The 14,266-nt window shown below is 37.5% G+C and overlaps 2 protein-coding genes and 1 long non-coding RNA gene across 3 annotated transcripts in view; 2 read left to right on the forward strand and 1 right to left on the reverse strand.

The window, feature by feature from the left end:
- The window catches only part of SEPTIN14 (septin 14), a gene marked incomplete at both ends in the record, with an annotated part of 334,062 nt that overhangs the window by 20,249 nt on the left and 299,547 nt on the right, over window positions 1-14,266 (forward strand).
- The window catches only part of VKORC1L1 (vitamin K epoxide reductase complex subunit 1 like 1), a 71,716-nt gene continuing 60,169 nt past the window's right edge, over window positions 2,720-14,266 (reverse strand). The window contains exons 2-3 of the mRNA XM_081089839.1: window positions 9,123-9,232; window positions 2,720-4,179 (exon numbers count right to left, since the gene is read on the reverse strand). Of these exons, the coding sequence (XP_080945965.1) occupies window positions 3,953-4,179; window positions 9,123-9,232 (337 nt within the window). The 3' untranslated portion in view covers window positions 2,720-3,952. The remainder of the gene's footprint in view (window positions 4,180-9,122; window positions 9,233-14,266) is intronic.
- On the forward strand, window positions 3,775-9,765 carry LOC308518229. The gene is made up of 3 exons (XR_013995933.1): window positions 3,775-5,600; window positions 7,939-8,512; window positions 8,575-9,765. It is a non-coding gene; the product is annotated as an uncharacterized lncRNA (long non-coding RNA).

Below are 14,266 nucleotides of genomic sequence, written 5' to 3' on the forward strand. Positions count from 1 at the left end.
CTTTTAGGTAATTGTAAAAATGGAGTATTCAAAGTGAACTAAAGTAGAGCAGTGGGAAAACAGTTGGCTCATACATTCTTTGTGCTTCTGGAACTTGCTAATGAGACAGGGTACGCCCACCAGCTGAGAAGCCATAGTATCTAGGAAAGAGCCGGTTTACCTGGTAAAGCAAGAACTACCACTTGGCTGTAACACCTTATTCATTCTTAACCACATAAATTATAAACCTACAGACATTCTAGGAACTAGAATCTCTAAGAATTCTGCTTGTATATTCTGTAAGTTACATATCATCTAAGAGAGAAAAAATCAACTCAGTACACCTGTACATGTGAGGGTCCAGTATGAGGTTACTTTAAGAGTAGTTTATGAGTGGATTCGTTTCTGCTTCTTTTTTGACCTGTAATACTGCAGCATAAGAATGATGGCAGCACAACTTCCACAGGTAACTTCTACATTTATTTTATACCAAAAGAGTTATGTGCAACAAATAAACATTCTTACATATTTACATTTTTTTTTTTACCAGTTAACAAAACTGTCCTAAATCTCTGATAAAGAATATTCCTATCTAATATTAAAGGGGATATCTGCCCAGTGAACTCCATTTTAAATGAATGTTTACTCTGGAGTTTAAAGCACTAGTAATAAATATTTTTGATGGGACATACTATACAGATCATATACCTCATACTTCGGCCATGCTTAATAGTTTTATAAGAAAACATTTCATCTTTTCTGGGCTAATTTGTCAAAAACATGTTTACCCAAGTGGCCTGGGCTCCCACCACACCACACCACACCCCTTTTTTATTGAAGGGTAGTTCTCACAGATGAGGAGTCATAGTGCTGCCTAACATGTCTGAGTAGCGAGAGATTTTTCCAGTGTTTGCATATTAGGTGCTCCTTCCCAAATAGGTTACCAAAAAAGGTAGTGGGTTTCTTATTGGCATCTGTTTAATACTGATTTTCACGATCTGTCAGCATTCCCTGGTGTCAGGTAGAGATACCAATCTAAGTTATGAAGTGCTGAAGGTAACCTTGCACTTTTGCTGATAGTCTTAAAAGGAAATATAAGCAAACTAAAGGCAACAAATCATTTTCATTTCACTATAGTCTTGGTCCTCTATCCTACCTCATTGGTCCAAAGAACTTTGTGCCAAAAGATCTTTGTTGCTTAGAATGCAAATAGTCACTGCTTTCACCTCTTTAAAAGTAACGGATTTCAGGAGAGGCTACATACATCAAGTAAAAGTAATCCCTGGCACACAGCTAGTTAAACCTGAGTCATTTCACCATAAGTTTACCCTTAGTGACAGCACCTAGCTGTAATGAAACACCAAATGAGGTTCTCCAAACCACCTAGCTTCCCTAAAATGTATCATCTAACCACTTCTCTTATTTCTTCAAATGATGTGACTGTCAAGTTAATAAGAGGCTGCATTTACAAATCATTTCAAAAATCGAGAAGCCAAAAACAGGAATTCAGTTTTTTCCTCTAATCTGTTCTTCAATGTTGGTGGCTAGTAATTTTAAAATAGTCATAACAATACTGGAATTTTAAAACATGGTATCTTCCGCCTCTTCCGGGGTGACATAGAGGATGTAGAGGGAGCCCACACTCTTCCAGGGCACAAGTACCCAATAGCACCCAGCAGGGCCCTGCTGCTTACTGAGATGTCGGCAGGCATTATGAGCCGTAGTACAGGCAGCACGTGTGTATCGCTCAGTGAGAAAAAGGTGATTAGTTCTGGGTCATAGGAATGTGGCCATTTTTTAATACAACTGAACCAGTGGTGTTTCCCCCCAGGCTTAGGACAACAAAGGAAAAACTTGAAGGGTCTGGCTGAACATTTTTACATTTTCTCTTTGAGTTGAAGACAAATATTTTCAAGAGGGCAATATCAAGACAAGCTTTAACTATACTCTGCTGATTAATACAAAATATGACGGTAAAAAACCCCACCACATTTTAAATTGGGACACGAGGAACTTTAGCACGACCAGTGTTGTATATACCACAGAAGTCTTAACCGTTGAGCCATTGCCACTGTAGCTGGGAAAAGAGAAGCAGTAAACGGCTCGTAGAACTGGAAGCACTGTGACGCGACCTCATTGTACAGTTCATTTCAATATCAGGACTTGTTTCTCCATCCACACGAGGCATCTAATCAATGCTTTCTAGAGTTCTTTAACTACAGAAATAAGAACAATACATACATAATAAAACAGGCATTGAAATATTCACATTCATGGGAAAACATCAGCCTGGATGAAATCTGAATTAAGCTCTCTTTTTACAAAACTGGTTTAAATTCAATAGTTCATTACAATTCAGATTTTATACCTGCCTTGGACCAGAAGAATACATTGCATCAATTATGACAGTTAGTTGGAAACAGTTGCTGACTCTACACATACGTTTACAGAGCAGAGCCTGTCCCCTCCTTCAAAAAGGCAAATACAAGCACTTAAATTACCGGTCTATTTTTAATATAATGATTAATCAAATTGAAAGCAAAATTATTGCTACTAATTCTCAATCTAAGGACTAAATTGATCATACAGAACCTGTATATTGAATGCAAGTTATCTACTTCATGCTAAGAAAGGAAGGAAGGACACTTCTGCCCAAGTTCAACAGAAAATATTTGGTTTGCGATTTAAGACAGAAGGCACTTTTAACATTTCGATATGTTAACCTTAGAAGCATACTGTCACAATTTTATTTGGGTTTATTCAAATCACTTTAAAAAATTCTGCCCTTGTATAGTTATTAGAAAGAGTAGTGACAACATTAGTATTTCACCTTCAGGTATTTCTACCTGAAGTACTCCCGATTAAGCAAACTGAGCAGCATATCAGCCCTAAAGTTTACATATCCAATATTTTACTCTAAAACAATTAAGTTAGAAATCCGATTAGTTAGTGCAGAAAGGAACAGGAAACACACAGAGCTACCCAAGAGCAATCCTACTCTGGAACGACTGGGCTTATACTGATTATTTCAAAGCCATAATACTGTTTGGTTGGCACCAATGTTAAGGAAAAAGATCTAAATAAAATTCTACTGTTGTAAGAGACTTTACCTTAAAATTCCATATATTTCCAGCTTTTCTCCAAAGAAATGTACCCATTTCCCCATCTTTAGTGTCCTGAAGGCCTTGGACTTGATGGTTTGGTCACATGACTCACTCTGTAAGGTAGAACTGATCCAGTTTTATGACTAGACACAAGTTTGACTTGAATGTCCAAGGAATTTCTTCCTTGAAGAGGAAGGAGATAAAAGGGAACCAACTACCCTATTTTTGCTGTCAATCCTGGACCCACAGCTCTCAGTACTTTTCACAAGACTCTGTATGCACTTAACTATTTTCACTTTTTCTTCAGTCAGTGTTGAGCTGACAACTCTTCGTTGTTACACTTCAACTCAACTGTACAGCAAGTTCTGCAGGGATGGATCCAATATTTCTACCTTTATTTACAAATATCACAGAAATGAATTCTAGTTGAATCTACATGTTTAAATCCATTGGCTAAAAACGTATTACATATTGTAAACATGGCAATACTTAATACAGTATCTATTCTAAAATATTTTCATGTCATGATCACATCTGTTATACCTGAAATTGAATTTATACACATTGTAGAGTTATTAGCAATGGTTGCTCACTTTACAACGGAGGGCTACATTTAATTATTTCAGAAACATCTTCAAAGTAAAGTTAAAGCTTGTCTTTGATTGGCTCGGCATATGCTTTTTTTTTTGTTGTATCCATATTTAAAATGAAGATTGACACAGAAAATACCCTTCTAATTTACAAGATTTTAAAAAATCAGTTTAAGAGTCTTAGGGAAAGTGTCTGTTGTGAAGAATAAAAAAAATGCTGCGAAATTAACTTAATGGAAAAAGGGACTTGGGACTGTCAGGTAAGAGTTCACCAGGCTGTCAGTCCTGCTTGGGCTGCAGTTGCCGTTTCCAGGCCTCGTTCAAGTAAACTAGTCGTTTGTAATTGATGATAAGAAGAATGAAGTTCAGCACGTATGTGATGACGCAGATGATGCAAAACTCCTTCAGCACAAAGTACAGAATGTAGGCCAGGTACAAAGACCCTACTACAGACACGATGGAGGATGTCATGAGGATTAAAGCTGCAACTGCACTTGCTGTCATGCCTGCAAGAGAGAGAGACCCTTGGCTCAATCAGACCTTGACAATGGAGAGAAAGGTTCTGAGTTAAAAGGTAATCTTTTGTGATTTGCTACTGTTGAAAATATTGATCTTACAGAAAAACACTATGAAATTTGAGAACACTACCAGCCTATTTTGTTAAGATCATGCAGGTTGACTTTGCATAACATGATAGCAGTTTTATAGCTGCAATGTTTTTGACTTGTCAATATTCTAGATCAGCGGTTGCCAACCTTTTGGACCTCACAGACCACCAGTGGACTGCCGGTTGGCGACCGCTGTTCTAGATGACATGTTACTATTTCATAAATAAGCCTTAGTTATGGCACACAAAGAAAATATGTAATCTTGCAATCACATGCAATGAAGCTGACGTGTGAAACCACAGTGCCACCTTTCTTAATGAATAAGGCAACCTTAGGACCACAATCTTTCTTCCTAGCAGGACACATTTTCCCTGGCCTTCTCACTACAGGCTCCTCATATGTGGGAAATAAAATTTGCTTTCCCATGTTTAGACCAAATTTATAAAAAATCCATAATGGGAGATGATTACACCAGCATGCTGAAGAAGGGGAAAAAATAAAACATGCAGAAAAAGCTCAACCCGGAGGATAAGGAAACCACATTTGGCCAGCTGACCACATGTGGGTCAAACCAGATCAAGAAAAAAGGCAGTTATGTGTGCTAGGCTGGGGCCCTCCTGACAAAACCTTGCCTGAATTCTTGATGCCATCGGACATCTTTACATGTACTATTTTGTAATTTCCTGTATCCAACAGTACTGAGAACATGTGCATTTATTTTTAAAGCAATAGCACAGAATATTAAACTACCCTCTTACCCAACAACTAATGAGTCAGAATAACAGAAACAGAAAAAACAAAAAAAGTGGTGGTAGGTTTGAAGAAGTTAGTTAAGGAGCTAAAATCCATGCTGCCTGTTAAAGAGAAGTGGCCTGTGGAACGCAGCCTAGTCACAGGGGCCTGACTTGCCCATGCCACCAGTTAGTACTAAAATATGACTCTTGAAGAAGGTTCTTCAAGCCCTGGCCGGGTGGTTCAGTTGGTTGAGCATTGTCCTGTGCACTGAAAGGTCGCCGGGTAGATTCCTGGTCAGGGTACATGCCCAGGTTGCAGGCTCAATCCCCAGTCGGGGTGGGTGCACGAGAAGCAGCCAATCAGTGTTTCTCTAAAGTCAATAATATATATATTGATTTTATATGCAAATATATATATTTGGAGCACTGTCACATATACCAAAAAGGTTGTAAGTTCAATCCCTGGTCAGAGCATGTACGGGAGGCAACAGTTCAATCTTTCTCTCTAAAATCAATAAACAATCCTTGGGTAGGCATTTTTTTTTTCCTTTTTAAGGGGAAGCTTGCCCTAGCTGGTTCGGCTCAGTGGATAGAGAGTTAGCCTGCAGACTGAAGGGTCCCCAGTTTGATTCCAGTCAAGGGCACATGCTCGGGTGTTCAGGAGGCAGCCAATCAATGATTCTCTCATCATTGATGTTTTGATCTCTCTCTCTACTTTCCTCCCTGAAATCAATAGAAATATATTTTAAAAAAATAAAATAAGGGAAGCTTTCAGGACCAAGATGCTATTGGATTATTTATGCCAGGGACTAGCAAATCTGACTGGCCACTGGATTTTGTAAATAAAGATTTACTGGAACCCAACTACACTAATTGATTTATGTAATGCCTATTGCTGCTTTCACACTACAGTGGCTGAGTTGAGTAGTTGTGACAGTTAGCAAAGCCTCAATTATTTTCTTTTTTAATGTTTTTATTTATTTCAGAGGGAATAAGGGAGAAGGAGAGAGAGAGAAAAACATCAATGATGAGCGAGAATCATCAATTGGCTGCCTCCTGCACATCCCCTACTGGGGATCAAACCTGCAATCCAGACATAGCCCTCTCTGAGAATCATTTCAGGATCTCCTGGTTCACAACTACTGAGCCACATGGGCCAGGCGCCTCAATTATTTTCTTCCAGCTCTATGCTAAAAGAGTTTGGTATCTCATCTATGCTAAACACCTAAAACTTCAAAAATTATGCTGCCACTTAATTTTAACCTAAGGAAGTTAGTTTCAAATAACGTGGACAAGTTATTTTCTCCATGCTAATCGTTTCCTTACCTGTAAAACTGGGATAAAAGAGCTAATAAGTATAAATACTTAGAATTCGTTATAAACACTAGCTATTAGTTAAATAACTATTGTATCAAACTTGTTCTAATGTAATGTAACGGTGGTTTGGGATAAACTCCCGGTGGAATTAAAATGTGCTGTAACTCTAAATAGAGGATTGTACAATCAAGCAATGGAGTATTCTGCAGCTGTGAAAAACAATGAAGATTTAATGTTCTGCTATAGAAAGATCACCATGATATGTCAGTCAAGCAAAACAAAAAGTATGTAAAACAGTGTGTATAGCATTTGCCTTTTAAAAGGCATTTGCCTTTTAAAAAGAAAATTAAGATTATATATCTGTATTTTCTTGCACCATATGCCTAAAGAAATTCTCTAACAACCGCAACAAGAAGCTACCAGTCAGGGATGAGAGGCAGTGGGAAGTGGGCAGAGGGGGAAAGGGTGGGACAGACTTTTCACTGTATAGAATTTTATACATTTTTAAAAAAGCTTTTGAACCATGTGATTGCCTACGAATAAATTAAATTTAAAATGTTGTATCTCAAACAATTTAGAAGTGAAAATGATGTGCTCTGGAAACTGTAGATGAGTTCAAATGTGCCTCCAATGGTAAAGACCCTGACATTTAAAATGCATAAAATGTTGTCCTGGCCGGTGGTCCTGAACGGTTAGTGTCGGTCCCGCACCATAACGTGGCAGGTTTGATTCCTGGTCAAGGGCATTTACCTGTGTTACAGGTTCGTTCCCAGGCCCTGGTTGGGGTGTGTGCGAGAGGCAACAAATCATTGTGTCTTTTACATGGATATATCTCTCTCTCTCCCTCCTCCTCTCTTTCCCTTCTCCCCTTCCATTCCTCCCTTTCCACTCTCACTAAAAATCAATGGGAAAAATATCCTTGGGTGAGGATTAAACAAACAAACAAACAAACAAACATAAAATGTGAATAGAAAAAAATACATATAATACATGATTTGAAATATCTATACATAATGACATTAAATATAATAAATAGAAATGTGTTCCACCTCTTTCTCCAAAAACATTTCTTAGGCTATTTTAATTTGGGCTTAGAAATCCAAACAAAACCAATAAATGGAATAAAAAGTGAAAGTCTCACCCCTGACCCTTATGCATTTACGTGTGTGTGTGTGTGTGTGTGTGTGTGTATGTATAAACATTATACCAATTTGCTTTTTTCACTAAACTATGCCTTTATCTTTTCACATACAGACCTACTTTCTCTTTTAATGGTTACACTTTTCTAGTATGGATGTAACTTAATTTATTCAACCATTATGTTTTGCTAAGCTGTTTCCAATTCCTTGCTATTTTAAACTCTACTGCAATGAATATTCTTTTTAAAAAAATATATTTTATTGATTTTTTTTACAGAGAGGAAGGGAAAGGATAGAGAGAAGCACTGATGAGAGAGAAACATCGATCAGCTGCCTCCTGCACCCCCCGCCCTCCCCACTGGGGATGTGCCCGCAACCAAGGTACATGCCCCTGACCGTAATCAAACCTGGGACCCCTGAATCTGCAGGCTGACGCTCTATCCACTGAGCCAAACCTGTTAGGGCAGCAATGAATATTCTTGTGCATGTTTTTCTATTTTTATAGGATATATAAGTATGGAATTGAAAAACTTACTAGGACATTGAGAAAACTTTAGATTCACAATTTGCCTCATAACAAATCAACTTCAGTTAGAAGAGCACAGAAGAGCTGGCAGATAATAGGATGAAATAATAACAATTGAAATGCAAAGGCAAAAATAAAGGAATTTAACTTTAAAAGTATGAAAACTTTTATACAATCAAAATTCACAAAGCTAAGATAAAAAAGGATAAAGAACAGGTTAAATATTTGTAACAACTATGAAAATGGGCTATAATCAGGATCCCAATAACTAAATTGAAAATAAAAGAAAGTTAAAATATAGTAAAATAAAAATAATAGCTACTAATATGTAACTTATATTAGGTATTTTACAGAAAACAGTTTCTTAAAATGAAGGTGATGGAGCTTCTGGGAAACCTGACAATTGAGGGAAAAGCAGTTTGTTATACCTATTAAACTCCATTTAAAAATCTTGCTTTTGACTCATTCATCCCACATTTGGAAATTTATCCATGGAAACAATTCAAAGAAGGAAGGTAGTGTGTGTGTGTGTGTGTGTGTGTGTGTGTGTGTGGCGGGGGTGGGGTGGGGTGGGGAGGGAAGGCAGGGGGAATGGGACTTAAAGTTGATCTGTGTTATTTAGACATAAAAACTTTGAAACTTGATGTCAACAATAACAAAACATTTAAGAGGGTAGACAATATAAGAGTTTGTATAAAAATAAGTGAAAAAATCAGAAGACAATGGAAAATAGTGGGTAAGGTGGTGGAATTATGAATATCATTAACCATCAATGTTTTCCCAAAGCATAGATTTAAAAGTAGCTAACAAGTATATAAAATAGTAAGGAGAAAGGTTTAGAGGGAAGGCTGGAGTAATAATTTCTCTAAATAGTACTAGTTTTTACTGACATCATGGAATGTCACTATCCCTGACTAAATACCAACAGATACCAAGTTCAGCATTAGCTTCATCAAAATCATGGTGAACCAAGTCTCACAAAACAAAATTGTAAAACAAACTATAGGTTCTATCATTAGCATATGCTTTTATTTAAGATAAAGACACACACATCAGAGCAAAGACACAAAGTACTAAGTGGAATATAATAAAAAACTTATTTTTGTATTGCTGTATAATACTTACCAAGTAATAACTGTAGTATATAAAATATAAGTCCAAAGACACTGTTTGGCTGGTTTAATGCACCATCCTTTCCAAAAATGGAACCCAAAAGACCAAATCCTCGGCCCCATCTGTAAAATAAGGAAAACCAGTAACCCTGTATTTGAATTTTCCTATTTTAAAAAGTGTAAAATTATTTGAGAATGTTATGCCAATATACCCATCCGAATCTCTAAATTGCCAGTTTCTATATAGCCTCTTTTCTAAAAGGTAGGACAAAGTATTCTTTTTCTGATGGCATTAGTATTTACAGAAGGACTCTCTCAAAAAATTGTTTTTATTTATTGATTTGAGAGACAGTGATACATTGATTTGATGTTCACTTATTTATGCACATTGGCTGATTCTTGTATGTGTCATGACCAGGGATGGAACCCTGCAACCTTGGCATTTCGGATGACACTCTAACCAACTGAGCTACTCGACCAGAGCCCAGCTCTCTCAATTTCAGCTAGGGTTTCTTAGCAGTGGCACCATTGACATTTTGGGCTAATTCTTTGTGGTAGGGGCAGTTCAGTGCATCACAGGGTGCTTAGCAACCATGGCAAATGTCCTCTGGAGCAAAATATCCCCCAACTGAAAGCCATTAATGTAAGTTGTCCTATTTGTTCATTCAAAGTATGTAGACAGAGAAGCAGATCCAAAATGGTGGCATAGGAGGATGCTGAGCTTGCCCCTCCCAAGAACACATCCAATGTACACCTATATTTAGGGCAATTCCTCCTGAGAGACAACAGAACAGCTTCTGCACCACAAGCAACCAAGACCACGTGGAGAAGGTTGGGGAAACACAAGAGCTCTTCAGAAGTTGCAGGAACCCTCCAGGAACAGAGAAGCTGTGAGAGCCATTGTTTACTTTCCCTTGCACGTGGACAGCAGGTGGGAACTCTATCCAGGTTCTCTGGCCAACCTGCACGGCTGTCTTGGCAGGTACCCAGCAAGCTCTCCCAGAGCTAGCTCCAGCACATCAGGAGGGCAATGGAGCATTCATACAAGGGGCCCCACTACCCAGATTGAGCCAGCGGGTATGGCCGAGAGAGTGCAGAGCTAGCAAAATGCTGTGGTACCTGCTGCCTGTCCAAAGAAACTGCAGAGACAGTGGGGCATTGCTGCTCATGCATATGTGGTTGCCCCACTGGGAGAAAGTGTGCAGGTAGCAAAGACTTATGGTACAAGTGGGCACTGCTGCACACATGGGACTGCTCCATCCAGAGAAAGCTTGAAGCTAGTAGGACAATCTGATACACTCACTCAGAGCAGCCCTGCCCAGACCCAATCGGGCTACAGACAAAACAATACAGGCCCATACCAGACAGCCCGCCCTAAACCCACTCCTGGCCAGGCCGCACCATGAGGCACCACACCCCCCCACTACAACCAGCCTGCCAAAACCATCTGGTATACAGTCTACACTGAGGCTACTTTTCAAGATTGAGAGAGAAAGCTACTTTATCTAATTCATAGGAATAAACCCAGAAAGTAAAACCAAACAGGGAGACAGAGAACATACCCTGAATGAACAGCGAAAAAACCCATTTAACAAAACACTAATGAAACAGAGATAAGTAATTTGCCTGACATAGAATTGAAAGAAATGGTCATAAGAATGCTGAACAATCGACAACTGGAACTAGAGAGCATTTCAAAAAGTTAGAAAATGTAACAAAGAATCAATTAGAGACGAAGAATAACATAACTGAAATGAATAATACATTAGAAGGAATCAACAGCAATATTGTTAATACAAATTAAAAGATTAGTGACTTGGAAGACAGAATGGTAGAAATCACCCAATCACAACAGCAAAATGAAAAAATAAAAATTTTAGAGTATAAGGGACCTCTGTGATAACATATATCAAACACTCTAAAATTCACATTACAGCAATTCCAGGAGAAGAGACAGAAAGAGGCAGAAAGTATATGTGAAGAAATAATGGCTGAAAAACTTTCCTAACCTGATGAAGGAAACAGACATCCTGGTCTAAAAAGCAGAGTTCCAAACAAGATGAAGCCAAAGAGGCCCACACCAAGACACATTATAATGAAAATGGTAAAATTTAAGGATAAAGAGTCAATCTTAAAGGCAGCACGAGTGAACAAACAAGTCACATACAAGGGAAACCCCAAAGGATATCAACTGATTTCTCAGCAGCAATTCTATAAGCCAGAAGGAAGTAGCAGGAAATAAAGTGTTGAGAGAGAGGAACCTACAACCTAGACTACTATATCTGACAGTTTATCATTCAGAATTGAAGGAAAGATAAAGAGTTTCCCAGACAAATAAAAAGTAAGGGATACGGGCTCAATCCCTGGTGGGGGCGTGCAGCAGGCAGTATAGGGTGATTCTCTTTCATCATTAATGTTTCTCTCTCTCTCTCCCTTCCTCTATGAAATCAATAAAAATATATTTAAAAAACAAAAAACTCCCAACAAACAAAAGCCCAGATGGCTTCATAGGTAAATTCTATGAAATATTTTAAAAATTAATACTTTATCTTTCTCAAACTATTCCAAAAAACTGAAGAGAAAGGAATGCTTCTAAACTCACTTTACAATGTCAGCATTATCCAAAATCAAAGACACCACAAAAAAGGAGAATTACAGGCCAATATTCCTGATGAAGATAGAAGCAAAAATTTCAACAAAATACTATTAAACTGAATTCAACAACGCATTAAAAGGATTATATAACACGACCAGGTGGGATTTATACCAGATATACAACGATGGTTCAACATCCACAAAATAATTAATGTTATTCATCTCATCCACAAAACCAAGAACAAAAATCATACAATTCAACATCCATTTATGATAAAGACTCTCAACGAAGTGGGTAGAAGATACTTACCTCAACAAAATAAAGGCTATATATGACAGCATCATACTCACACTCTAAGAGCAGGAACAAGACAAGCTGTCCATACTAACGACAATTACTCAATTATTCAATAAAGAAATAAAAGGCATCCACTGGGAAGGGAAGAAGTAAAACTGTCACTATATGCAGATAACATGATACTCTATATAAAAACCCCTAAAGAATACATTAAAAATTTAATAGAATAAGTGAATTCAGTAAAGTTGCAGAACACAAAATATACAGAAATCCACTGTGTTTCTATACACTAACAATAATCAGAAGGAGAAATAAAATAATCCAATTTATAATTGCATAAAAAGAATAAAACAACTAGGACTAAATTTTTTTAAATATATTTTATTGATTTTTTACAGAGAGGGAGAGGGATAGAGAGTTAGAAACATCGATGAGAGAGAAACATCAATCAGCTGCCTCCTGCACACCTCCCACTGGGGATGTGCCTGCAACCAAGGTACATGCCCTTGGCCAGAATCGAACCTGGGACAGTTCAGTCCGCAGGCCGACGTTCTAGCCACTGAGCCAAACCGGTTAGGGCACAACTAGGACTAAATTTAACAAAACAGGTGAAAAGACTTGTACTCTGAAAACTAAGAGACACTGACAAAAAAACAGAAGAGAATACAAATAAATGAGAGGATATACCATACTATGGACTGGAAGGATTAACATTTTTAAAATGACCATAATATCCAAAGCTATCTATAGACTTAATGCAATCTTTATCAAAATACCAGTGGCATTCTTCTCAGAACTAGAACAAAAATAATCCTAAAATGTATATGGAATCACAAAAGTCTACAAATAGCTAAAACAATCTTGAGGGGGTAAAAACAAAGTTAGAGGTATTACACTCCCTGATTTCAAACTATACTACAAAGCTATGACAATCAAAACACTATGGCACTGGCACATATACATAGATCAATGGAACAGAATAGAGAACCCAGAAATAAAATCCTGTTTATATGGTCAATCGATGACAAAGGTGACAATATATAAAAGAGAAATGCCAATCTCTTCAAAAAGTGGTGCTGGGAAAACTAAGCAAATGCATGCCAAAAAATGAAATTGGAGCACTTTCTTATATCATATACAATAATAAACTCAATATGGATTCAATATTTAAATGTAAAAATTAAGACCCATGGGCACTTGAGAAGAATGTATATTCTGCAGCTCTGGGGTGAAATGTTCTATAAATGTCAATTAAATCCATTTGACCCAGTATGTCATTTAGAGTCACTGTTTCCTTGTTAATTTTTTGTCTGGAAGTTCTATCCAGTGAAGTCAGTGGGGTGTTAAAGTCCCCTACTATGACTGTATTGCTGCTCATCTTTCCTTAAAGCAGTGGTTCTCAACCTTCCTAATGCCGCGACCCTTTAATACAGTTCCCTCATGTTGTGGTGACCCCCAATCATAAAATTATTTTCGTTGCTACTTCATAACTGTAATTTTGCTACTGTTATGAATCATAATGTAAATATCTGATATGCAAGATGTATTTTCATTGTTACAAATTGAACATAATTAAAGCATAGTGATTAATCACAAAAACAATATGTAATTATATGTGTTTTCTGATGGTCTTAGGCGACCCCTGTGAAAGGGTCGTTCAACCCCCAAAGGGGTCGTGACCCACAGGTTGAGAACTGCTGTCCTAGAAGAAAACATAGGGTAATAAGTCTGAGTAACACCAAGGTGGTGCCCCTGCAAAGCTGGTTTCATTTAGGGAGAATGTGAATATGTCCCCTTGAGCAAGGGAAACAAAAGCAAAAATAAACAAATTGGGCTTCATCAAATTAAAAATAGGAATAGAATAAAGGGAAGCTTCAAGAAAACAAAACAAAAATCTACTGAATGGGAGAATATATTTGCAATGATATATCCAATGAGGAGTTGATATCCAAAATACATAAGGAACTCATTTAAGAGAATACCAAAAATATATAAACAATCCTATAAAAAATAGGCAGAAGACATACAGTTGACCAACAAACATATGAAAAGATACTAAACATGTTATATGTTGCCATTTTGATAATAGCCATTCTGACTGGTGTGGCTGGTATCTCATTGTGTTTGTGATTTGCATTTCCCTGATAATTAGTGGTGTATAGAACCTATTTTTAATTTTTGGAGGAATCTCCATATTGTTTTCCATAGTGGCTGCACCAGGTTGCAGATGCTCAACCACTGAGCCATGCTGGCCAGCTGAATGA

This window comes from Myotis nattereri, assembly GCF_964212035.1.
Source record: "Myotis nattereri genome assembly, chromosome: 4".
NCBI classification, from domain to species: domain Eukaryota; kingdom Metazoa; phylum Chordata; class Mammalia; order Chiroptera; family Vespertilionidae; genus Myotis; species Myotis nattereri.